This window comes from Ornithorhynchus anatinus, chromosome X1 (genome assembly GCF_004115215.2).
Source record: "Ornithorhynchus anatinus isolate Pmale09 chromosome X1, mOrnAna1.pri.v4, whole genome shotgun sequence".
Lineage (NCBI taxonomy): Eukaryota > Metazoa > Chordata > Mammalia > Monotremata > Ornithorhynchidae > Ornithorhynchus > Ornithorhynchus anatinus.
In genome coordinates, this window is record NC_041749.1 from 34,260,707 (window position 1) to 34,285,259 (window position 24,553).

A 24,553-nucleotide genomic window follows, 5' to 3' on the forward strand; every position below is an offset into this window, starting at 1 on the left:
GCCCACATTCACATCCACTGCAAGGTGAGCTTACGGTAGACCAGAAATCCAACTCGTGGCCTCTGAAATGAATTCATCATCTGAGGAACAATTGTTGTGAGCAGGAAACTATTTTGTTAATGAGATGTACATCACCTTGATCCTATTTATTTACTATTGTTTTAATGAGATGTTCATCCCCTCGATTCTATTTATTGCTATTGTTTTTGTCTGTCTCCCCTAATTAGACTGTAAGCCTGTCAAAGGGCAGGGACTGTCTCTATCTGTTACCGATTTGTACATTCCAAGCGCTTAATACAGTGCTCTGCACATAGTAAGCGTTCAATAAATACTATTGAATGAATGAAATGTGTCTACCAACTCTGATATAGTGTACACTCCCAAGTGGTTAGTACAGTGCTCTGCACACAGAAAGTGCTCAGTAAATATGGTTGATTGAGCGATGAGAACAATGTGCAGTTCAAGGCACAGTGAATAGGCTAGCTTGAGAGGAATGAAGAGAGTGAGCTGGGATGCAGTGGGAGAAGAGAGTGGGTAAGTAGGAGGCAGAGAGCTGAATGAATGCCTTAAAACCTACGGTGTGTTTGGACAGGAATGAGAGGAGGGAAACGAGGTGCAGTGGAATCCAGAGGGGGTTTTTAATAGGATAGGGGTGATGTGGAAATTTTTGACAGCAGAGAGGAAGGAGCCAGCAGAGATTGAGGGGTTGAAGATGGTGGCCAGGGAGGGAAGAAGAGTGGGTGCAAAGTGTTTTTAGAAGATGAGGAGGGAGAGGGCTGAAGGGGCAGGTGGAGGGGGTAGATTTTTAAAGCAGGCAGAAAAGCCCCCTTCTGAAGAGATTTAAAAGGGATTCCAAGGTGCTCACACTTGATGGGTTCAATTTGCCAACAAAATAGTCGGCCAGGTCATCGGGGAGAGAACCATTAAACGGCTGCTTTTTTACTTTTTCCCATTCTCGCTTTCCTCATCTCTCCCTCTCCTCCATTCCTATTGCCCTCAACACAGCCAAAGGGGGAAAAAAGGAGTTAGAGGAAAAACCCAACTACCCTCCTGCCTCCATGGCCAGAAACACCTTAGTGCCGCATCCTGTAAAGACCCACAAACCCCCAGTAACAGGCAGAACATTTAGGAGAACCAAACCCTGACTGCTCCTTCCTCTTGGCTGAGCAACTGTTCCTGCCTGCTGGTTTCCTCCTGCAATATTTGGACAGAGCTGTCCCCCAGTGAAACCCAACCCAGTGCCCTCCAGTTTTGCCCCCTGTGTATGTATGGTCAGTAAAGATGCGTTGACTGACCGGCTGATAGAATCCGGAGCCACGGTCTCGAGTGGGACCCAGCCAGTTTGGCGTGGCGTTCCAGGCCCCTTCTTTCCCCGCTTAAATAAATACCATCATCATTATTATTACTATTATTAAATCTCAGGCATGAGGGTGTCCAGAAGGCTTGGTTATCTCTGGATTGCAAACCCAGTTTTGGACCTGGCATTCATTCATTCATTCAATTAGTCAATCATATTAAGCGCTTCCTGTGTGCAGAGCACTGTACTAAGCACTTGAGAAAGTACAATACTACAATAAAGAGTGACGATCCCCGCCCAGAATGAGCTCACCTTCCTGTGGGGGACAGGGGAGAGACGCCTCTGACACAGGAGCCTCTCCTCCAGGAGGCCTTCCCTGACTGGGCCCTCCTATCCTTTCATTCATTTATATTTATTGAGCACTTACTGTGTGCAGGGTACTGTACTAAGCACTTGGGAGAGTGTGATATACCAATAAACAGACATTCCCTGCCCACAGTGATCTTACAATCTAAGGCTTCGCCAGAATTAGGGGACTGGAAAGGCACTTCTGGATGCTCAACTCTAGCCACCCCTTCCGTCTCGCCTGAGACTCAGTCCTTCCTCTGGTCCCCACTACCCTATTACACTCCCCCCTCCTCCTCCTTCCCCTCATCCTCCTCCTTGTCCCCCGACCCAACCTGACCAGACCCAACCCTCCCACTCCCTTCTGCCTTGACTTGCTCCCTTTATACATCCCCCCTCCCAGTCCCACAGCCCTTAAGTCCATATCTATAATTTTATTTATTTCTATTAATGTCTGCCTCCACCTCTAGAGTGTAAACTCACAGTGGGCCTGAAATGTATGTTATATTGTTATACTGTACTCTCCCAAGCACTTAGTACAGTGCTCTGCACACAGTAAGCGCTCAGTAAATACAATTGATGGGATGCCTGAAGATTAAAGATTGTGCGGAGACACTGGGGGGTAATTTGTTAATCCCTAACGACCAGACAGGGTATTTCCAGGGGCAGATTCAGACATTTGGCCTCTCTGCGACGGGGAAAAATTCACCGCTCCCTTCTGTTTAGGACTGCGTTCACACGGCATAATGAGAAGACATCATACAGAAAGCCCTCCTTTCCTCTTCTCCCTCTCCCTTCTGCATCACCTTGCCTTCTTTATTCATCCCCGCTCCCAGCCCCACAACAAATTTGTACATATCTGTAATTTATCTATTTATATTAGTGTCTGTCTCCCCCTCTAGACCGTAAGGTCTCTGCGGGCAGGGAATGTATCTGTTTATTGTTATATTGTACTCTAGCAAGCATTTAGTACAGTGCTCTGCAGACAGGAAGCACTCAATACGTACAATTGAATGATTGAATAAGTAGGTGGGTTGGAAAAGGTAGTGAATTCCCATTTTACAGGTGAAGAAACTCCAACTTCACAACTGACAGACCACCGTTCTCCCCATCTTTAAAGCTCTATGAAAATCCCATCTCCTCCAGAAAGCCTTCCCTGACTTATCTCTCACCTCCCCATCCTGTTTCTCCCCTTTACACCATCACCCACTCACAGGAGTCCGTACCCCCTAAGCATTCATTTGCTCATTCAATCGTATTTATTGAGCGCTTACTGTGCTACATGCTTGGGAGAGTACATTGTAACTCTCCGACCTCCACGGCACTTATGTCCACATCTTTATACGAGGTTGCTTCCCCTACCTGCATTCTATTTTATTGTCTGTCTCTCTGGATAGATGGAAAGCTCCTTAAAGGTAGGGGCCATGCCTAATTACTCTTTGGAGCCCCCCAAAGTGTTCAGCACAGTGCTCTCTGCACAGTAAGTGCTCACTAAATAGGGCTGGTTGAATTCCCAAACCTAGGGCTTCTCTCCAGGGTCTTCATGACCACCTCCCCGTCATTGCTCCAGAGGCACTGAATAAGAAGTCACCACATCTCCGCTTCCATTGTGAGGGTCCTTAGAGAAGCAGCGTGGCCTAGTGGCAAGAGCACAGGGTTGGGAGTCAGAGGTTGTGGGTTCTAATCCCTGCTCTGCCATTTGTCTGCTGTGTGACCTGGGGCAAACCACTTAACTTCTCTGGGCCTCAGTTATCTCATCTGTAAAATGGGAATTAAAAACGTGAGCCCCACGTGGGACACCCTGATGACCCCAGCGCTTAGAACACTGCTTGGCCTCCCTTCAAAGCCCTACTGAGAGCTCCCCTTCTCCAGGAGGCCTTCCCAGACTGAGCCCCCCTTCCCTCTGCTCTTCCCCCTTCCCCTCCCCTCAGCACTGTGCTCATTTGTATATATTATTTATTACCCTATTTATTTTGTTAATGAGGTGTCTAGCTCCTTGATTCTATTTCTCTTGATGATGTTGTTTTGTTTTTGTCTTGTTCTATTTTACTCTGCCGTCTGTCTCCTCCGTTTAGACCGTGAGCCCGTCACTGGGCAGGGATTATCTCTATCTGTTGCCAAATTGTCCATTCCAAGCGCTTAGTACAGTGCTCTGCACATAGTAAGCGCTCAATAAATACTATTGAATGAATGACTATAGTAAGCACTTAAAAATACCATCATTATTAGCATACTGTTATACTGTACTCTCCGAATTGCTTAGTACAGGGCTCTACACGGAGTAAGCGCTCAATAAATTCGATTGACCGATTGATTGACATTACCCTGAAGACACTAACTGTCCTATTTCCTGGGCAGAGCCCTAGAGAGGCAGCGTGGCTCAGTGGAAAGAGCCCGGGCTTGGGAGCCAGAGGTCATGGATTCGAATTCCAGCTCTGCCACTTGTCAGCTGTGGGACTGTGGGCAAGTCACTTCACTTCTTTGTGCCTCAGTTCCCTCATCTGTAAAATGGGGATGAAGACTGTGAGCCTCACGTGGGGCAACCTGATTACCCTGTATCTCCCCCAGCGCTTAGAACAGTGCTCTGCACAGAGTAAGCGCTTAGCAAATACCAACATTATTATTAGAGCTTTTAGGTCGATGGAATCTGACGGTGGGTTCACTGCCATCTCATGGAAGACCTTGGTTTTACAGTCCGTGGAAGATGAATCCAAATATTCATGTTTTTCAGGGATTTCAGTTAACTCTTCTTAGTTGATGCCAAGGCACCCCGTCTTACTCGATCGTTTTCCAAGAGCTACTTCTCCCTTAAGGCAGTGCAGCTCCTGGATTCTGACCCAGAACGGAGAATGCGGAGCAAAACACTACGGCCAAACTGGCCTAGCTGAGTTGGAGCCCCAGAACAGGGACCAGAGTTGCAATTTATCAATAACAATAATAATAATATTTGGTAAGTGCTTACTTCGTGCCAAGCACTGTACTAATTAGGCATTTAGTCTAATTTTAACTCTTCTTAGTTGATGCCAAGGCACCCCATCTTACTCGATCATTTTGCAAAAGCTACTTCTCCCTTAAGCAGTGCAGCTCCCGGATTCTGACCCAGAACAGAAAATGCAGAGCAGAACACTACGGCCAAACTGGCCTAGCTGAGTTGGAGCCCCAGAACAGGGACCGGAGTTGCAATTTATCCATAACAGTAATAATAATATTTCATTCGTTCATTCAATAGTATTTATTGAGCACTTACTATGTGCAGAGCACTGTACTAAGCACTTGGAATGTACAAATCGGCAACAGATAGAGACAGTCCCTGCCCATTGATGGGCTTACAGTCTAATCGGGGGAGACAGACAAAAACAATAGCAGTAAAGATTTGGTAAGTGCTTACTGCCTGCCAAGCACTGTACTAAGCCCTGGGGTAGATACAAGATAATCAGGACCCACGTGGGGTTCACATTCTAAGTAGGTGGGTGGAGAGGTATCGAACCCCACTGAACCTCAGCAGGAGCTCTGTGTCTCCCAAACTTTTCTGAGATTACAGGATAAGCCACAGAAGTTCCTGGAGACTTTGGAAATGTGTCCCAAATCTCCCAACCTCTTCCCCCTAGGAGTGGCTTCCGGTCCTCCCGGCACCTTAGGGTTCAAAGATCTCTTCCCCAAGGACACAATGACTCCTTCTGTGCTTCCCACTTGAAGATTACAAACACACACACACAGAGGCACACGTTTGCTGATGTGCACTTATGCACCACCACGCGCATTTCCAGTCTTGGTGGACCTGGGGGTTTAATTTGGTTTCACTCTTGTCTCTGACGGCTCAATCCCAGGTTCGATAAGTAAAAAGAGACATCTCTGGTCTGATCTGACCCCTTTCCCATGTGTTCCTCCTATCCTGGAGCTTCCTCCCCCTCCACATATACCAGACCACCACTCTCCTCACCTTCAAAGCATTATTAAGGATACAGCTCCAAGACGAGGTCCCCAATTAAGCCCTCTTTTCCCTGGTTTGCTGTCCCTTCTGCCTCATCTATGCACTTAGCTCTGTGACCTTTGGACTTCTGATATTTGCCCCACCCCCTGCCCCGCAGCACTTATTGAATTCTCTTTATATATTATAAATCACTTATTTATTCGTATTAATGTCTGTCTCCCCCTCTGGACTTTAAGAGCATTATGAGCAGGGAACATATCTGACAATTCTGTTACATGTTATGTTATATTACACTGCTCTGCACATAAGTGCTCAATAAATAGCATTGATTGATTGATTGATCCGAGATAACTCCTTTTCTCGATCATGGAGGAATACCAAAAAGGGTTATCCGTCTAGTCCAGGAGCACAGAGAATGGCTTCCCGGAGACACGGAACAACTCTGACTCGGGTCACGGCTGAGGGGAGTCCAGAGGAAGACCGCCACACATCGATGGCTTCATTTTCCGCTTGAGGTGACGGAGCAGCTCACAGCCTTGAGAGAGAGAAAAATGCAAACTGAGATGGTGCTTGAAAGAATATTTTAATTTCATGCTGAAAGAAAGCCGGGAGGGAAGCTGAATTTGTCTATCAACTGTATCAGGTAGCTCCGGCTCCCCTGTGGAGAAAGAAAGATGATCAGACTCCTGGAACAGGTTTGATGGGATTTCATTGTTTTGAAAAATAGCATCGTACTCGGTGAGGGAGCAAGCTCAAAGTCAAGCTGGGACTTTCAGGTCGAGAAACTGAGGTCGGCCCAAATCCCCCCCCCCCCCCCCAGGAAGCCCTCCACGATCAATTCACAACATTTCAGGCACGTCAGTGCAACACTACTGTGAGCACTTATACTTTTCATCACTGTTCTAGGCACTTATGTATCTGTGCTTATGTTTATATTCGATTATTTATATATCATTATTTTTTGCCATATTCAATTATCTATTCCCCTACTTCATTCTGATACATTCGTATTACTTCTGGCTATATCTGTAATTTTCCTCCGGCTCCCACTATTTGTAAGCGATTTTTGCCTGCCTCGTCATCCCATTAGATTGCATGTTTCTGGGAGGTCGAGGGGGGGAGTGGTAATAATAATAATAGTGATAATAGTGGTATTTGTTAAGCACTTACTGTGTGCGAGGCACTGTACTAAGCAATGGGGTGGATACAGGCCTACTGGGTTGGATACAGTCCCTATCCCATGTGAGGCTCACAGTCTCAATCCCTATTTTACAGATGAGGTAACTGAACCGCAGAGAAGTGCCCAAGGTCACACAGGCAAGTGGCAGAGCGGGATTAGAACCCATGACCTTCTGATCCCCAGGCCCATGCTCTATCCGCTATGCCACACTGCTCACGTGTCTTGTTTCTGTTGTGTTCCCCCCGTTCTCTGTGACTCAGTTACCTCACCTGTAAAATGGGGATTAACTGTGAGCCTCACGTGGGACAACCTGATTACCCTGTATCTACCCCAGCACTTAGAACAGTGCTCTGCACATAGTAAGCGCTTAACAAACACCATCATCATCATCATCATCAAATGGCAGGACAAGTTCACAAGCGCTTAAGTGCTGGGACAGAGTTAGTCTCCTAGCACTGAAGCAAAGTTCACCCCAACACAACTGTGTGGGATGGGACACTCGAGGAGAATGGACAACAGCAGAATAATAACAATAGTAATGTCGGTATTTGCTAAGCACTTACTATGTGCAGAGCACTGTTCTAAGTGCTGGGGTAGATACAGGGTAATCAGGTTGTCCCACGTGAGGCTCACTGTCTTCATCCCCGTTTTACAGATGAGGTCACTGAGGCCCAGAGAAGTGAAGTGACTTGCCCACAGTCACACAGCTGACACGTGATGGAGCGGAATTTGAACCCATGACCTCTGACTCCCAAGCCCGGGCTCTTTCCCCTGAGCCACGCTGCTTCTCTACCTAAGCAGCTGCTGAATGGTGACCTCCAAGGAGACCAGAAGGAAAGACTTAAGGTTCCAATAAACCAGAGCCTAAGCCTCCCTCGCAGAAAATGCTGCATCCCAGCTGAAATCTGGGGATCAACTGCTGCATATGGACCAGCAGGAAGTACTGAAATCAATCAATCAATAAATCAATCAATCAGTAGTATTTACTGAGCATTGTGTGTGGAGTGCTATGCGCGAACCTGGAAGAACAAAATAGAGTAAGTAGCCACAAAGCCTGTGGAGAAGGCGCTCATTAAAATAAACACGGTTATAGGGAGCAACCCTAAGGTGAAAAGTTGGAGGTTTTTTTGTTTTTTTAATAGTATTTGTTAAGCACTTACTATGTGCCAGGGACTGTACTGAGTACCGGGGTAGATACAAAGTTGTCAGGTCAGACACAGTCCCTATCCCGAATGGGGCTTACAGTTGTACAGAAGAGGTAACTGAAGCCCAGAGAAGTGAAGTGACTTGCTCAGGGTCACACGGCAGACAAGTGATGGCGTCGGGAATTAGAACCCACGTCCTTCTGACTCCCAGGCCTGCGGTTTGTCCACGAGGCCAAGCTGTTCCTCTATAATAATAATAATAATGTTGGTATTTGTTAAGCGCTTACTATGTGCAGAGCACTGTTCTAAGCGCTGGGGGAGATACAGGGCAATCAGGTCGTTCCACGTGAGGCTCACAGTCTTAATCCCCATTTTACAGATGAGGGAACTGAGGCACAGAGAAGTTAAGTGACTAGCCCACAGTCACACAGTTGGCAAGTGGCAGAACCGGAATTCGAATCCATGACCATCTCTGTTAGATATTCACTGGTCCAACCCTAACATTAGGAAAGATGAATGTCAAGGAGACCAGCCATACTCTAATCATCCCGTTGCCACTGTCTGAGAACGATTCCTGGATCACTGGTTTAGCTCAGGATTTTAAAAATGGTATTTAGGTGCTTACTTTGGCCGGGCACTGATTGGCTCTTACTTAAGCAGAACTGAAAGGGACCCTGTTGGACAGAACTGCATTTAATATCATTATTATATTATATATTTATACATACACTATATAATACAACACCATATATAATATATATATATATATATACTATATATAATATATCAGCTTGGCTCAGTGGAAAGAGCCCGGGCTTGGGAGTCAAAGGTCACGGGTTCGACTCCCAGCTCTGCCACTTGTCAGCTGTGTGACTGTGGGCAAGTCACTTCACTTCTCTGTGCCTCAATGACCTCATCTGTAAAATGGGGATTGAGACTGTGAGCCCCACGAGGGACATCCTGATTCCCCTGTGTCTACCCCAGCGCTTAGAACAGTGCTCGGGGGCAGCTGTGTGACTGTGGGCAAGTCACTTAACTTCTCGGTGCCTCAGTTCCCTCATCTGTAAAATGGGGATTAAGACTGTGAGCCCCACGTGGGACGACCTGATTCCCCTATGTCTACCCCAGCGCTTAGAACAGTGCTCGGCACATAGTAAGCGCTTAACAAATACCAACATTATTATAGTAAGCGCTTAACAAATACCAACATTATTATTATTATTATTACTTCACTTCTCTGTGCCTCAGTTCCCTCATCTGTAAAAATGGGGATTAACTGCGAGCCTCACGTTGGACGACCTGATCCCCCCGTATCTACCCCAGCGCTCAGAACAGTGCTCCGCACGTAGCAAGCGGTTAACAAATACCAACATTATTGTTATATATTTTTATGACCCTATTTATTTGGTTAATGAGGTGTCCATCCCCTTCATTCTATTTATTGCGATTAAGCTGTCTTGTTTTTGTCCGTCTGTCTCTCCCCCCATTAGACTGTGAGGCTAATGGGCAGGGATGGTCTCTCTCTGTTGCCAACTTGTCCATTCCAAGCGCTTAGGACAGTGCTCTGCACCTAGTAAGCGCTCAATCAATACGATTGAATGACTGATGGCCAAGAGGCTGACAGTGCGGAAGAAGGGGAGGATGCGGGCGCCCCGCCCCCAGAGGGGTGACCAGCCAATCACCTCGGGGGGGCTGGGCGGGATCCGCGCTCTGATTGGACGGGACTGCTGCCCGTTATGGGGGCGGTAGGGGGGCCAGAGGAGGCCAGGGGAGAGGGCGTCAATAGGAGAGTTGGGGGGCCATTGTGTGGCCTGGTTTCGGGCCCACTTCCGGTGGAGGCCGGGGTCGTGGCTTGCCCAAGAGCCACAGACCGAGGTCTGTATCAGCGCAGGGAAGGCTGGGAGGCCGGGGGATGGGGACCCGGGGGGTGGGAGTTAGGTGGGGTGGGGTAGTCCTGGGGGGCAGGGCTGGTCCCCTGGATGGGCTGGGGGTCAAAGGTGGGACAGCCCTGGGGGGGGGGGGAGGGCTGGTCTTTTGGGTGGACTGGGGGGTAGGGGTGGGATAGTCCTGGGGGGGGGGGGTAGGGCTGGACCCCTGGATGGGCTGGGGGGCGGGAGTGGGGTAGGCCTGGGGGGCAGGGAGGTGGTAGTCCTTGGTAGGGAGGGCTGGTCTTCTGGATGGGTTGGGGGTCAAAGCTGGGACAGTCCTTGGGGGAGGGCTGGTCTGCTGGGTGGGCTGGGGGGCAGGGGTGGGACGGTCCCGGTGGGGAGGACTGGTTCCCTGGATGGGCTGGGGGGGCGGGAGTGGGGTAGTCCTGGTGGGGAGGGCTGGTCCCCGGCATGGGTGGGGGGCAGGGATGGTAGTAATAGTGGGGAGGGCTGGTCCGCTGGGTGGGCTGGGAGGGCAGGGATGGTAGTCCCGGTGGAGAGGGCCGGACCCCTGGATGGGCTGGGGGGCAGGGGTAGGGTAGTCATGGTGAGGAGGGCTGGTCCGCTGGATGGGCTGGGGGGCAGAGAGGCAGGGATGGTAGTTCTAGTGGGGAGGGCTGGTCTTCCGGATGGGTTGGGGGTCGAAGGTGGGACAGTCCCGGTGGGGAGGGCTGGTCTGCTGCGTGGGTTAAGGGGCAGGGGTGGGACAGTCCCGGTGGAGAGGGCTGGTCCCCAGGATGGGCTGGGGGGCGGGAGTGGGGTAGTCCGGGTGGGGAGGGCTGGTCCCCTGGATGGGCTGGAAGGCAGGGAGGCTGGGGTGGTAGTTCTGGTGGGGAGGGCCGGTCTTCTGGGTGGGTTGGGGTTCGAGGGTCGGACTGTCCTGGTGGGGAGGGCTGGTGGGAGGGCTCGGTCTGCTGGGTGGGCTGGGGGGGGGGGCAGGGATGGGACAGTCCTGATGAAGAGGGCTGGTCCCCTAGATGGGTTGGGTTTCAGTCATGGTGAGGAGGGCTGGTTCCCTAGGTGAGCTGGGTTCAGCTGAGAAGGGAGCAGGATTCAGTCCTGCTGGGGAGGACTGGCCCCCCGGGCCAGCCGACTTCAGGGTTGGGGGGACAGCCCTGATGGGGGGGGGGGGGGGCTGGGGCTGGGCGAATGGGGGACAGGGGTCAGTCCTGGTGGAGGGGGCTAGTCTTCTGGGTGGGCTAAGGTGGGCTTGGACTTTCCTGGTGGGGAGGGCTGGTCTGCTGGGTGGCTTGGGGGGCAGGAGTGGGGTGGGCTGAGTTCGGGGGTGGGGTAGTCCTGGAGGGGAGGGCTGGTCCCCTGAGTGGGCTGGGGGTCAGCCCAGGTGGGGAGGGCTGGTCCCCGGGGTGAGCTGACTTCAGGATGAGGGAGGGCTGACCTCCCTGGGTGGGCTGGGTCTGGGATGAATAGGGCAGGGGGATCAGTCTCGCGGGGAGGGCCGGTCCCCCGAATGGGCTGGGCCCCCAAGTGAGCTGAGTTTGTGGGGGGCGGTCCTGGTCCCCTGGGTGAGCTGGCTTCAGGGGACAACTGGGTATGGGGTGAAGGGGGGCGGGGGTCAGTTCTCTGGGGAGCGCTGGCCTTTTAGGTGGAATCAGGACCCCATCCTTTGATTCACAGACCTGTGCTCTTTCCACTAGGCCACGCCGCTTTTCTGGCTGTCAGGTTCAGAGAGGTATAGATTCAGTTCCGGGGAAGTGGGTGGAGCCTCCTTCTGTGGAGACTTTTAAAAATAGGGGCAGTTCTCATTTGGGGGTATTTAAAGGCCGGCTTGACTGAAGGCAGGGAAAACCGAGACCCGGGGAAATGGGGGAGAGCTCAAGATGCAGGACCAGGGGCCGGGCAGGAGAGGCCTAGGGGGTCCAGGACTAGGGCATTTAGGGGAGGGGGTGATAGTTGGGCGTAAGAAGTGCTGGGCAAGTGGGTCAGTGCGCATTCTGCCTCTCCCTCCCTGGGTCTCCGAGGCCGATCTTGTCCCCTTTCGGTCCTGGCTGGGAGCCTCCGAACCAGCTGAAGGAGGCCACGAGGGAGGAGGGCAGCCGGGCCATCAGCCTCAACTCCCCTCGTGCCTTCATTTCCGCTGGGTTCAGGGTAGCCCATCTCCAGGGCCCTGCCCTCTGTGGGGGCAGAGCAAGGGGCCCAGACGGGCTGGGGGTCGGGCCGGCCTGACTTCCTCTGCGCGCCTCTCTCCGACAGGGATGGCAGGTGTGAGGGAGGAGGCGAGCCTCCGCGAAGAACTGACCTGTGCCATTTGCTGTGACCTGTTCACCGAACCGGTGATGCTGGAGTGTCTGCACCACTTCTGCAAGGAGTGCATCCAGCGCTACTGGGCCTCCTGCCCCCGTGTCACCTCCTGCCCCCAGTGCCGCCGGGAGCTCCCCAGCAGGGCCTTTCGCAGGGATCTCTTGGTGTCTGGGGTCGTGGAGAAGGTAAAGAAATGCAGTGTGGAAGAACGCAAGAGGGAGAGTCAGGTAAGCATCCCCAGGCGGCTGCGGCAGACGGAGGTTAGGCGTTATTATTGTGATGATGATGCTATTCAGGCGCTTACTCTGTGTGAAGCACTGGGAGAGATACCCATTAATCCGGTTGGACGTAGTCGCTGTCCCACATAGAGCTGACCGTCCAGGCGGGAGAACGGTCACTGAATCCTCATTTTACAGATGAGGAAACCGAGCCACAGAGAAGTTAAGCGACTTGCCCAATATCACCCCGCAGGCGATTTCAGAGCAGGAATTAGGACCCCGTCCTTTGACTCGCAGACCTGTGCTCTTTCCACTAGGCCACGCTGCTTTTCTGGCTGTCAGGTTCAGAGAGGTATAGATTCAGTTCCGGGGAAGTGGGTGGAGTCTCCTTCTGTGGAGATTCTTAAAAATAGGGGCAGTTCTCATTTGGGGGTATTTAAAGGCCGGCTTGGCTGAAGGCAGGGAAAACCGAGACCCGGGGAAACGAGGGCCTCTTTGGCCTCTTAATCCAGTGTACTGGTCACCAGTTTTTGAACAGAATCCTGCCCGTTTCCTAGCCTAGACGGATCCCTGCCCACCACAGGGCAGGGGGCGGGTGTCTCTCCTCTCCGCCATCTCGCCCCCCCCCTTATGCCCGACCCTAGAGGGTCTGCAGACTGGGGCCTTCATCCCCCTTTGGCCCTTTGCCTAAGGTTATCAGAAAATGTAACCTCTAGGGAGTTTCCAAGTTCCCACAGCTTCTGTCTGCATCAAGAAAGCTTTCAATCCCTTCCGTGAACTTGGAGCAGGCCACTCAGGGTGACTCCTCTATCTCTACAGCGTTTTTTGTTTGTAAGTTTTCCCAACAGTGAAGGATTTGAGGAACCACTCAGTCGGGGATTTCCCACGTGGACGTGTCCTTCGGAATTAGGGGAAGAGGATCTTTTCCAAACACACTTGAGACGTGCAGTTTGGCCTGACGTTTTGGATGGTAAAGCTTCAAGGAGAAATACTTTGGAACTCTTCTGGGCGAGTCTCAGACAGGGGCAGAGAGAACTTAGAAATCGCTCTGCACCCTACATCCTAGGGTCATCTGACCGGTCCTTGGGGAGGATGGAAAAGGATGTCAAGCTGGGGACAGAGTTTTGGGGTCCATTAGTGGACGGGCTACGTTGGAGAAAAGGCTTCCGGGAGTGGTTTGAGTGTACCTGGGAAGTCGTGCCTAGGGCTGATCAGGCACAATATCCCTGAGAAGTAGCTGGAAAAGTGGAGAGCAGTGGGCAGGGAAAGGTCTGGATGAGGGGAAGCTAAGGAAGGTCATGAAAGGTGAAGAATAGAAAAGGTTTTTTCAGCTGAAAGTTAAGCTTTATTTTGCTTTGCTTCTACAAAGTTGGGATTAAGATGGGCACCGCACAGTGCTCATTCATTCATTCAATAGTATTTATTGAGCGCTTACTATGTGCAGAGCACTGTACTAAGCGCTTGGGATGAACAAGTCGGCAACAGATAGAGACAGTCCCTGCCGTTTGACGGGCTTACAGTCTAATCGGGCTGTCTACTGAGTATCATGATCGTGTGCCCCCATAACCTCTTTCTGAATCTAGGGCTGCTCTAACCAGTGGACAGTCTGGCTAAACCCAGGGCTCCAATAACCGTGGAGTAATTTTTGTGGCCGACGACACTGTGTAGAATCACCCTCCACCCGACCTTACTTCTGCTGCGGCTAGTGCTGGTCCTACTTGAAAAATAGCATTGGCAGGACTGGGAAAGTAGGACTTCATTTGTCCTGGGGATCCTCCCTCTCTCTTCATTACCCTGAGATTGTCAGAGTCTTAAAATGGCCCTACCTGAACCCCGGTAAAGACGAATCATTTAGGGTTAATTCCCTGTCGTCTTGGGCAGCCGAGACGTAGGGCGTAAAATCCCTACTCCTTTGAAGCAGTGTGGCTTCGTGGGTAGAGCACAGGTCTGGGAGGCAGAAGAACCTGGGTTCTAATCCCGGCTCTGCCACGTGTCTGCTCTGTGACCTTGGACAGGTCACTTAACTTCTCTGGGCCTCAGTTTCCTCATTTGTAAAAATGGGGATTAAAAGTGTGAGCCCCATGAGGGACAGGGACTGTATCTAACCTGATTGACTTTTATCTACTGAAGCGCTTAGAGCCGTGCTGGGCAAATAGCGCTTAACAAGTAACATAATTATTGTATATCAAGAGCAGTCAATCCCCAGTTGCCATGTTTGTAAGCCAACCGTGACCTTGGTGGTTTATGTAGAAAAGATACCCACCCCCGGGAGAGATGCAGATCACACATAAGGTCAGGGGCTTTTCAAATTCAAGGAAGCCTATGACTCTCTGATGTATTCAGACAAAGCCAAAGAGATGAATAACCCTTGGTTATTCATAGTAAGCGCTCAATAAATACCATTAATTGGGTGATTGGTTCCCGGAGAGAGGAGTGCGAGAAATAGGCTTTTGTTGGCATCTACTATATTTGAAAATGTACATCTTTTAGGATGGGGGAAAAGAACTCTCTCGAGGAAAGGTTCTGCCCCTTATCTCCCTGGGAGTCTTTAGGCTTGTAGATGTGGTGAAACCTAAGTCCTATCTAGGCTGTTTCTGGAGTTGTTTGTCCCGCTGTGATTCTCTTTAGAAACAGCTGGAAGAAGCCCTACAGTTCCACCAGAGAGAGAAGGAGAATTGCCTGAAGATGAAGCACAAAGCTGAGCAGGATCTCTGCCAGATCACCGTAAGCCTCTCCCCCCTCGCCATGCTTTTCAGAAGACTCAGTTCTTGAGAGATTTGGAAAGTAGGAATAATAATAATAGTAATAATAGATACCATAAATACCATGAGTATAACTGTAATAATACACTTATATACTATTTTTTATTTTCCAAAGTGCTTTTTTTAGAATGGTGTTTGTTAGGCGCTTACTCTGTGCCAGGCACTTTACTAAGTGTTGGGGTAAATAGAAGGTATTCAAGTTCGACACAGTCCCTTCCCATATGGGGTTCACGATCATAATCTCCATTTTACAGATGAGGTAACCGCGGTACAGAGAAGTGAAGTGACTTTCCCAAAGTCACACAGCAGACAAGTAGCAGACCCGTGATTAGAACCTAGGTCTTCTGACTCCCAGGCCCATGATTTTTCTATTAAGCCACACTGCTTCCCCATCCTTTCACATTACTTATCTCAGTTTGGTCTTCACAAAGGTCCCGTGAAGCAAGGAGAGGCAGGTATTACTTTTATCCCCATTTTACACGTAAGAAATCGGGCCCTGAGAGGTTCTTGTTCAAAGTTATGTAGCAGGCCAAGACTGGCAGACCTGGGATTAGAATTCAGGTCCTGTGACTCCCAGATCCACTGTATGAAATCACCTGCTTGCCATTCAGGTTTCGGGACCTCAAGAAGGACAGCGATATCAAACTCTGGGAGGCTTGGAGAAAAACAGCTGGGCTGTTAGAATGGAGAAACTACTTTTTGAGGCTAAATTGAAAGATTTAGGATTCTTCAGACAGGAGGAATGCAGGGAGGGCGAGAGGGTGTAGGCAAGGTGTTAGTGGATTCGTTCTTACCAAATTCCACAACACCGATGACGTGCTTTAATGGATTCGTTCTTACCAAATTCCACAACACCGATGACGTGCTTTAAAAGCCATCTCTCAAACCCACAGCTACATCCAGCTAACTCCCCGGCCCCATCTCCCTGCCCAACCTTCCAACCTGGGTGATGGACACCCGCTGCCTGCATTTCGCCTCCACCAATGCTCTTTCCTGGCCCAGGTGTCCCTTTTCCCTTTGGGTAGATGAATCAATCAATGATATTTATGGAGCGCTTACTATGTGCGGACTACTTTCGAGAGTACAAATACAACAGAATTAGCCGACGCAGGAGAGAGAAGGGAGAGAAGGACTGCACCCTGCCTGAGACACTTTATCCCCTCAAGAAAGGAGCCAGCAAGAGACACTGAGAAGGAGCGGTTAGAGAAGTAGGAGGAGAACCCACTTAGCACAGCGTCAGCAAAACCGAAGCCGGACCATGTTTGGAGGAGGAGGAGGAAGAGGGAGTGGGCCGCAGCGTTGAAAGCAGAAGAGAGTCTGAGGAGGATCAGGATGGGGTGGAGTTCTTTGGACTTGACCATAGACAGGTCAGGGGATGGGCCAAAGCCTGACTGTAATGGGCAAGTGTCCATCTGGAGTCACACCAGGCCAGCTGGGCTGCTCATCTTATTCTTTGCAAACTCCACGAGGCACCCAATGCCTGACAAAATATCAGCAGCTCAGGGGACACAGCGCGGCTTAATCAAAAGTCTGGGCCTGAGAGTCAGGGGACCTGGGTCCTAATCCCGGTTCTGCCACTTGCCTGCTCTGTGACCTGGGCCCAGTCATTTAGCTTCTCTGTGCCTCAGTCTCCTCATCTGGATAAACCGGAGATTCAATACCTGTTCTCCCTTCCCACGTGGAACAAGGACTGGGTCCGATCTTGTATATCCCTCGGCGCTTTTTACAGGGCTGGGCAAGTAGTAAGCACATAACAGATATCCCCATTGTTATTGTGATTAGCTCATGTTCCTGTCCTGAAAAATCCTACATTCCAAAAGTTAAGATGAGAGAGGCCAAAAGGCAGCTGCGGATGGGCACCGGGCTAGAAAGTAGGCCAACCTTCATGCCCTTCCTGCCATGGAACCAGCATGGCATAAGGGCCAGAACACAGGCCTGGGAGTCAGAAGGTCGTGCGTTCTGATCCCAGCTCCGCCACTTGTCTGCTGGGTGACCTGGGGCGTGTCGTTCTCTTCTCTGTGCCTCAGTTACCTCATTTGGAAAATGGGGATTGAGACTGGAAGCCTCACATGGAACAGGGACTGTGTTCAACCCGATTTGCTTGCATCCACCCCAACGCTTAGCACAGTGCCCGGCACATAGTAAGCCCTTAACGAATATCACAGTTATTATTATTATTCGTTTCCTTCTCCCCCTTGCCCACTCAACAAGCCTCCTTTGCTGCAGTCTGTGGGGGAAATCCTCCCTGCCCCAACCTGGTAGCGTTCTCTGAAGAGTCTTCGCCCCACCTCTGAGTTAGGTAGGTTGACCGCCTCCTATCTCGCCACCTGCCACCTGTTCTTTAAGGCCGTCCTTCACCCGCACGATCCGGTCCCCTGCCAAAATTGATTTCCTTCCTTGAACCAGAAAAGCTCTGGAGAGCTGACCTCGAAGGTGCGGGCAGCGTTCGAGCGCCTGCATCGCATCCTGGAGGCCCAAGAGAAAGAAGTGTTGCTGGAGCTGAGCAGGGAGGAGGAGGAGGCCGTAATGAGGCTGCAGGGCCACATCCGGGAGTTGGAGCGGGACGTGTGGGAGCTGGAGAGGAAGATACAGGAGATGCACCAGGCCCTGAAATGGCCACAGGAGGTGAGGTGACCTGGGTCCGCGACGGGGCGTGGGGGTGGAACCGGCCGGGGTTCCTGCAGGACCACTGTCCCGGCGGAGGGAACAGGAGGCAAATGCTGGCCAAGGGCAGAGTGCCCAGGGCCTGGCCTTGCCTGGTTTCACCTTTGGGACCCTTCCAGGTCTTTGTACCATTCATTCAGTCGTATTTATTGAGCACTTACTGTGTGCAAAGCACTGTACTAAGCAATTGGAAGAGTACCGTTCAATAGCAAACTGACACATCCTCTACCCTCAGTGAGCTCACAGCCTAGAGGGGGGAGACAGACATTAATATATATAAATACATTACGGATATTGGTACAAATATCTGAAATACGTAAATACATAGAAATAAATTACATCGTTAATCAGCTGGTCAGTGCCACACGGGTAATAGTTTGCTGAGCTTTATGGGGAGGGGAGAGGAGGCTGCAGGAGCCCTAACCGTGTCCCAGCTCACAGGCACTGAACAAGCCCAAGGGGGGAAGTTGTGGCTTAGTGGGTAGAACATGGGCCTGGAATTCAGAAACACCTTGGGTTCTAATCCTTGCTCCACCACTTGTCTGCTGGGTGACGCTGGGCAAGTCACTTCTCTGGGCTTCAGTTCCCTCATCTGGAAAATGGGGATTAAGACTGTGAGCTCCATGTGGGACAGGGACTCCGTCCTCCCTGATTAGCTTGTATCTACCCCAGCGCTAGTACAGTGACTCGCACGTAGTAAGCGCTTACCGTACGCCATTAAAAAAACCCAACAACACAGTTGCTGTCCACCCCCCGAAACACAGGGCCCCATGTGGGAACTGATTTGAGTTTCTGTGCGGGAATTTGATGAGCTCGGGCAGACTTAAGTTCACTGACCGCCCCGGGGGGAGGGGGAAATCGGGGACGGAAAAGTCCAGAGAGCCCGTTTGTCACCTGTCCTGGGGGATTGGCTTAGCTCAAGGCAGAGCGGCAGAGATGGCTGTGATTGGGATCCCAGTCCGAGTCACCTGCGACCAGAGAGAGTGAGCGCTGAGGCTGGTGTGGATCAGGAAGGGCTGGGCCCTGAGACCTCCAGACCCCGAGGACCGCCAACTGGCTCGCTGTGCCCGTTGGCCTGGGGGGCCTCGGCGGGGCCGAGGCAGTTCCTGCTGATGGGAGCAAATGTTGGATTCAAAACCCCGGTTAACTGTGGCTTCTTTTTGTTACAGGAGGTTGCCAGCAGTGCCAGGTATGTGTCGTGTCTGCTAATCCCGTTGTATTGTACTCTCCCAGTTGATTGATTGACTGAGCGACAGCCATCCCTCTCCCTCCTCTTAGGACCTCGCTTTCGCTCGCCCCACTCCCCGACCTGGCCCTGCCTCAGAGATGGCTTGGTCTCTGCTCATTAAACCAGACTCGTGGTGCCTCAGACTAGCGAGGGGAAGGGATGGAAGCAGCCCGGCCTAGTGGAAAGAGCCTGGGCCTGGGAATCAGGATGTGGGTTCCAATCCTGGCTCTGCTACTTGTTTGCTGTGTGACCTTGGGCAATTCACTTAAACTTCCCTGTGCCTCAGTTCCCTCATCTGTGTGCATATTTATACTTATAATTCTACTTCTTTTTTATTAATGATGTGTGAATATCTATAATTCTATTTATAATGATGCTACTGAGGCCTGTTTTGATGTCTGTCTCCCCCCTTTTAGACTGTGAGCCTGTTGTGGGCAGGGATTGTCTCTATCTGTTGCTTAACTGTACTTCCCAAGCGCTTAGTACAGTGCTCTGCACACAGTACATGCTCAAATACAGTTGAATGAATGAGTGAATAAAGTGGGGATTAAGTTCTCCTGCCTCTAGTTTAGACTGTGAGCCCCGTGAGCGGCGGGGGACTGTCCAGCCTGATTAAGTTTTATCTACCCCCTTAGAACAGTGCTTGACATATAGTAAGCACTTAGCAAATACCATTTTAAGAAGAACTGGGTGGGAAAATGAAATGTCCTCGAGGACATTTGGGCATTCTCATTTAGGCCCTCTCTCCATTTTTTTTTAATTACAATGTATTATGATGATGATATTATTATTGTTATAACATAATAATAACGGTATTTGTTAAGCACCTACTATGTGCCAGACACTGTTCTAGGCACTGGGGTGGATACAAGCAAATCAGGTTGGACACGGGGACTGTGTCCCCCGTGGGGCTCACCGTCTCAATCCCCATTTTCCAGATGAGGTAACTGAGGCCCAGAGAATTGAGGTGACTTCAGGGTCACAGAACAGCCAGGTGATGGAGCTGGGATTAGAACCCAGGTCCTTCTGACTAGCAGTCCCGTGGTCCGTCAGGGAGGCCACACTGCTTCTCAGTGCCTCTCCCTGTTTGCCCCGGCACGTGTCTCTCCCTGCAGACCCACCCTCCCCCGGGCGTCCCAGCCACCCTTCAGCCTGCAGCTCCAGGAGAACAAATACCAAGGCCCCCTGCAGTACATATTCTGGCGACAGATGCTGCGGTCTGTCCATCCAGGTGAGCCGGGCGCCAGGCGGGGAGGAGGGAAGAGGTGAAGAAGTGCCGTCACCGGAGCCCCCCTCACCTCTGGCCCTTTCTCTCGCCCTCCGCCAGCTCCCGCCCCTCTGACCCTGGATCCAGAATCGGCCCACCCGAGCCTGGTGCTCTCCCGCGACCTGACGGCGGTGACGGAGGGAGGCTGGCCGCGGGTGGGCCGCGGGAGCCCCCGCCAGTTCCGCCAGTGCGTCAACGTGCTGGCCGCCCAGAGCTTCGGCGACGGCAGCCACTACTGGGAGGTCTGGGTGGGCGGGAAGACCAAGTGGGACCTGGGGGTGGCGGCGGATTGGGTCGACCGGACGGCCCGGGTCCAGCTGTGCCCGGAGAAGGGCTACTGGGCCCTGCGGCTGAGGAACAGGGATGAGTACTGGGCGGCCACCACGCCCCGGGTGCGCCTGAACCCCAAGTCCCGCCCCAGGAAGCTGGGGGTCTTCCTCGACTGTGAGGAGAAGACGGTGGCCTTCTACGACGCCGAAGACATGTCTCATCTCTTCTCCTTCCACGGTGCCGTAGCCCCGCGCCTCTGCCCCTTCTTCAGCACCTGCTTCGGTGACAGTAACGAAAACAGCGAACCCATGCGGATCTGCCACCTGGCCCCGTAGTTCCCTTTCCGCTCCGACCCCCAGCCGTCTTGGCCGGAGCTGCCGGGGGATGCAGCCGCTTCGGAGCAGGCCCGAGCCCCTGGCCCGCCCGGAGCCCTCCTCCGGCCCCCCGGACGCACTGGACTGGGGATGGGTCCGGAACAAGGACGGATCACCCGCCCCCGCTGGGGCCTAACGTGAGCCTCCCCCGGCAGATCCCGCCCGGCCGGGTCTGCTCTCACTCGGACCTGCCTTTCCAGCCCTTGGGGATGGACGGATAAGCTTCCCGAGCTGCAAGGTGACGGGCTTCCTTGGCCACCGGGAGGGCGGGCCTCTGACACCGTGTGCCTTTCTCGGGTGCTCCCCGCGTGCTCCCTTTGCCGTGACCTCCTCTCTGCCATCCGGTTTGGAACCTATGGGCGGGCGGTGAGGGGAAGGGTAGGGAGAGGGAGGAGGGGAAAGTCCTTTTGTGAAGGCTCTGCTTTTTCCGCCCTCTGGATCTCTGGTCTGTGGTCATTCCCAGATGGGACCAGGACTCTCCGGCACAGCGTAGTTGTCCTCCCTGCCACCCCCCACCGCTTCTAGTTGCCCAGTCAGGGCAACTGTGGTCCTAGCTATAGGTAGTTCTGGTGGGAGACAGATGAGTGGGACGACTGAATGGCTATTTGCAAAGTGCTGGAACTGAAGAAGAATAAACGTGGAGTTCCCCGCCCCCCTCAGTATCCCTGTCAGTGATCGCGTCGTGTCTGGAGGAGCGTGACCGAACCAGACGGTTCTGCTTACTCGACCCATCGCTGTTTGTGCCAAGCACTGCTCGACACTGCGGTCGAGCCTCCTGGGCTCATATTGATGTCTGTCTCCCCTTCTGCACTGTAAACTCGTTAAGGGCAGGGAAAGAATCTGCTTATTCCCTTGCAGTGTACTCTCCCAAATGCTTAGAACAGCGCTCTGTATATAGTAAGCACTCAATAAATACCATTGACTGATAGAAGATAATTAGATCAGAAACCGTCCTTGTCCCACACGGAGCTCGCATTCTTAATATAAGAGGTAAGGCAGGGCGGGTATTTTGTCTCCATTTTCCAGAGGAGGAAGGAGAGGCCCAGAGTGTTGCCCGTTGTCACCCAGAAGGTCAGTGGCAGAAACTGGTTCCAGAACCCTGAGACGGACTGTGTCCAACCCGCTTTGCTTGTATCCACCCCAGCGCTTAGAATAGTGCTTGGCACATAGTAAGCGCTTAACAGATGCCAAAATTATTACTATCAGATGAGTCAAGAGGCTGTAGGGGCAACAGCCTCTCCTTGTCTTCTCTTTCCCCCCGGGTGGGGGTGGATGAAGCCCCTCGCCCTCCGCTTTTTGGCTCCTGCTGCTGCTGCTGCTGCTGAGGAATTTCTGGATCCCGGCTGTGGAATTTCCTCTGCCTGGGGTTGGTTTCCTCAGAGGATGTGAGGAAGGCTTCCTGTGTATTTCCCCCCTGTATAATCCATATAAACCAGCAGGAGGCACCCAGGGCTCGGCCATCAAACTGTCCCCTCCCCGTCCCTTCAAAATGGTCTCAGCCCGATTGCTTTGCTTCTCTCCCCGGCCCCTCCAACCCTCCCCCCCAGAGACCTCCCCCCCTTCTAACTACTTCAGGCTCCTCACTTGTCCTACTTATTATCCTCCACCGGGGCCGGGGAGGCGGGGAACTAGCGTGTATGCGTACGTGTGCCTACGAGGGTGTTTCCATACGTACGTGTGTGTAGGCGTTGGGTGTGAGCCGCCCACGGCCTAGAGCTAAGAGGTAGAAGTGGACCGAGTGAGCGTGCGGTGATCAATCAGTTCATCTGTGGTATTTATGAAGCGCCGGCTGCGGGCAGAGCACCGTGCTAAGAGCTTGGGAGACTACGGTACCATAGAGTCGGCAGGCCTGTTCGCTGCCCACGCGAGATGTATTTTGAGCCCTTACTGAGTGCGGGGCACTGGATTAAGCATTTGGGAGAATACAGTGCAGTCGAGTTGGTAGACACGTTACCCGCCTTCAAGGAGCTGAGAGTCTAGAGGGGGAGACAAAGGATAAAATGAATTCCAGATACGGGAGGCGGCAAGGCTGGCACGTAGAAGGGCTTAACGGATATCACAATTATAAGGATAGGTACATAAGTGCTGTGGAGCTGGGCACGGGGTTGCTATCCAAGGGCTCAAGTGAAATGGGATGGTGAATAGGGTGGGGAGTTGGGAAGTTAGGAAAGGCTTCCTGGAGAAGTGGTTTGAGCAGGACTTCGAAGATGGGGAGAATACTGGGAGCATAGAAGTACCTGGAGCCTGAAACCCGCCCACCTCCATCCCGTCCCCTCCGTGAACTCCAAAGCTGTTACGGTATTTATTAAGTGTCAACTATGTACTGAACACACGCTAAATTCTGAGACAGATATAAGATAATCAGATGGGCCCCAGTCCCTGTCCCGCGAGGCTCATGATATCAGAGAGTCTGTACCTGTGTGGTTGCAGGGGCCAGAACTGGCATACAGTTCTTCCTCCACAATTTAGGATGATGATCCCCCGCCTCAAACCACAGCTCTTTTCAGAACCACTGAGGGGAAAAAGAACTCGCTGCTCTCCTACAACAATCCAGCCCGCAAGCGCCGTGCGCTGTGCTCTGCACACAAGAAGTGCTCAATAAATACTGATGGAAATAAGTGACAGGACTGAAGGGGGAAGGAGTCATGAAGCACCTGTCCTCATCTCAAACCTCCCACCGGCCTCCCCAGCTCAGAAGAAAGAGAACATCAGACAGCCTCCCCTTCCACCCCGTTCAAGGATAATAATAATAATAATAATAATGATTATGGTATTTGTTAAGTGCTTACGATGTGCCAAACCCTGTTCTGAGGTAGTCAGCTTGGACACAGTCCCCGTCCCACATGGGGCTCATAGTCTTAATCCCCTTTTACAGATGAGGTAACTGAGGCCCAGAGAAGTGAAGCGACTTGCCTAAATTCACAAAGCAGACAAGTGGCGGAGCCGGGATTAGAACCCATGTCCTCTGACTTCCAGCCCATGTTCTTGCCAGGAGGCCATCCTGCACAGGAGGACCCCTAGAAAAATCCCAAGAGAAATGATGATGTGAAATCTCGGGAAGGAAAAGCAGGCTAGGCTGGGAGGACCAGCCGGGAACTCCACCCGCTCTGTGAACTTCCACCATCTCCAGCCTCCCCTCAATCCTCCTCCCGCCTTCGGCCTCCGGGAGATCTGATTTCACAACTGTAAAGTGACCCTCCCTCAGGGCCCTGGCATGAGGAAGTCTGACTTAAGGCAAAACAGTAGGATTGTGGCTCCAGCCAGAGATGGGAATATGTCTACCGATCTGTACTATAGTGTACTCTCCCAAGCGTTTAGTGCAGTGTTCTGCACCCAGTAAGTGCTCAATAAATACTACTGATTGATTGATTATGGGACTGGACCCACTGAATCCAGCACAGTCCCTCTGAAAAGCTGCAGGAAATTTCCCTGCAGATCCAAAATAGAGCAATGGTCCCATAGAACTTGAGAAGCAGTGCAGCCCTAGTGGATAGAACACAGGCCTGGGAGTCAGAAAGACCTGAGTTCTAATCCTGGCTCTGCCACTTAATAATAATAACGGTATTTGTTAAGCACTTACTATGTGCCAAGGACTGTTCTAAGCGCTAGGATAGATACAAGGTAATCAGGTTGTCCCAAGTGGGGCTCACAGTCTTATTTCCGATTTTACAGATGAGGTAAGGGA

At 51.8% G+C, this 24,553-nt stretch overlaps 1 protein-coding gene across 4 annotated transcripts; it reads left to right on the plus strand.

Moving 5' to 3' along the window:
• Nucleotides 1-9,661: 9,661 nt before the first annotated feature.
• Nucleotides 9,662-21,521, plus strand: LOC100092704 (zinc-binding protein A33-like). Of its 4 annotated transcripts, XR_005659540.1 has the most exons (8): nt 9,662-9,773; nt 12,038-12,312; nt 14,932-15,027; nt 17,472-17,690; nt 18,899-18,918; nt 20,073-20,188; nt 20,285-20,887; nt 20,929-21,521. XR_005659540.1 is itself a non-coding variant. In XM_001521207.5 (7 exons), the coding sequence occupies exons 2-7, from the start codon at nt 12,040-12,042 to the stop codon at nt 20,827-20,829; spliced, it is 1,269 nt and encodes a 422-aa protein (XP_001521257.2). In that variant the 5' UTR covers nt 9,662-9,773; nt 12,038-12,039; the 3' UTR covers nt 20,830-21,521. The 4 variants fall into 4 exon arrangements, 1 of the variants encoding a protein (XP_001521257.2); XR_005659541.1 differs by lacking the exon at nt 14,932-15,027; XM_001521207.5 differs by having other exon boundaries at nt 20,285-21,521.
• Nucleotides 21,522-24,553: the final 3,032 nt, after the last annotated feature.

Coding starts and splice junctions, on each gene's coding strand:
- LOC100092704 (XM_001521207.5), top strand. CDS start 12,040: ATGGCAGGTGTGAGGGAGGAGGCGAGCCTCCGCGAAGAACTGACCTGT. Junction 12,313..14,931: donor AACGCAAGAGGGAGAGTCAG/GTAAGCATCCCC, acceptor GATTCTCTTTAG/AAACAGCTGGAAGAAGCCCT. Junction 18,919..20,072: donor GAGGTTGCCAGCAGTGCCAG/GTATGTGTCGTG, acceptor CTCTCCCTGCAG/ACCCACCCTCCCCCGGGCGT.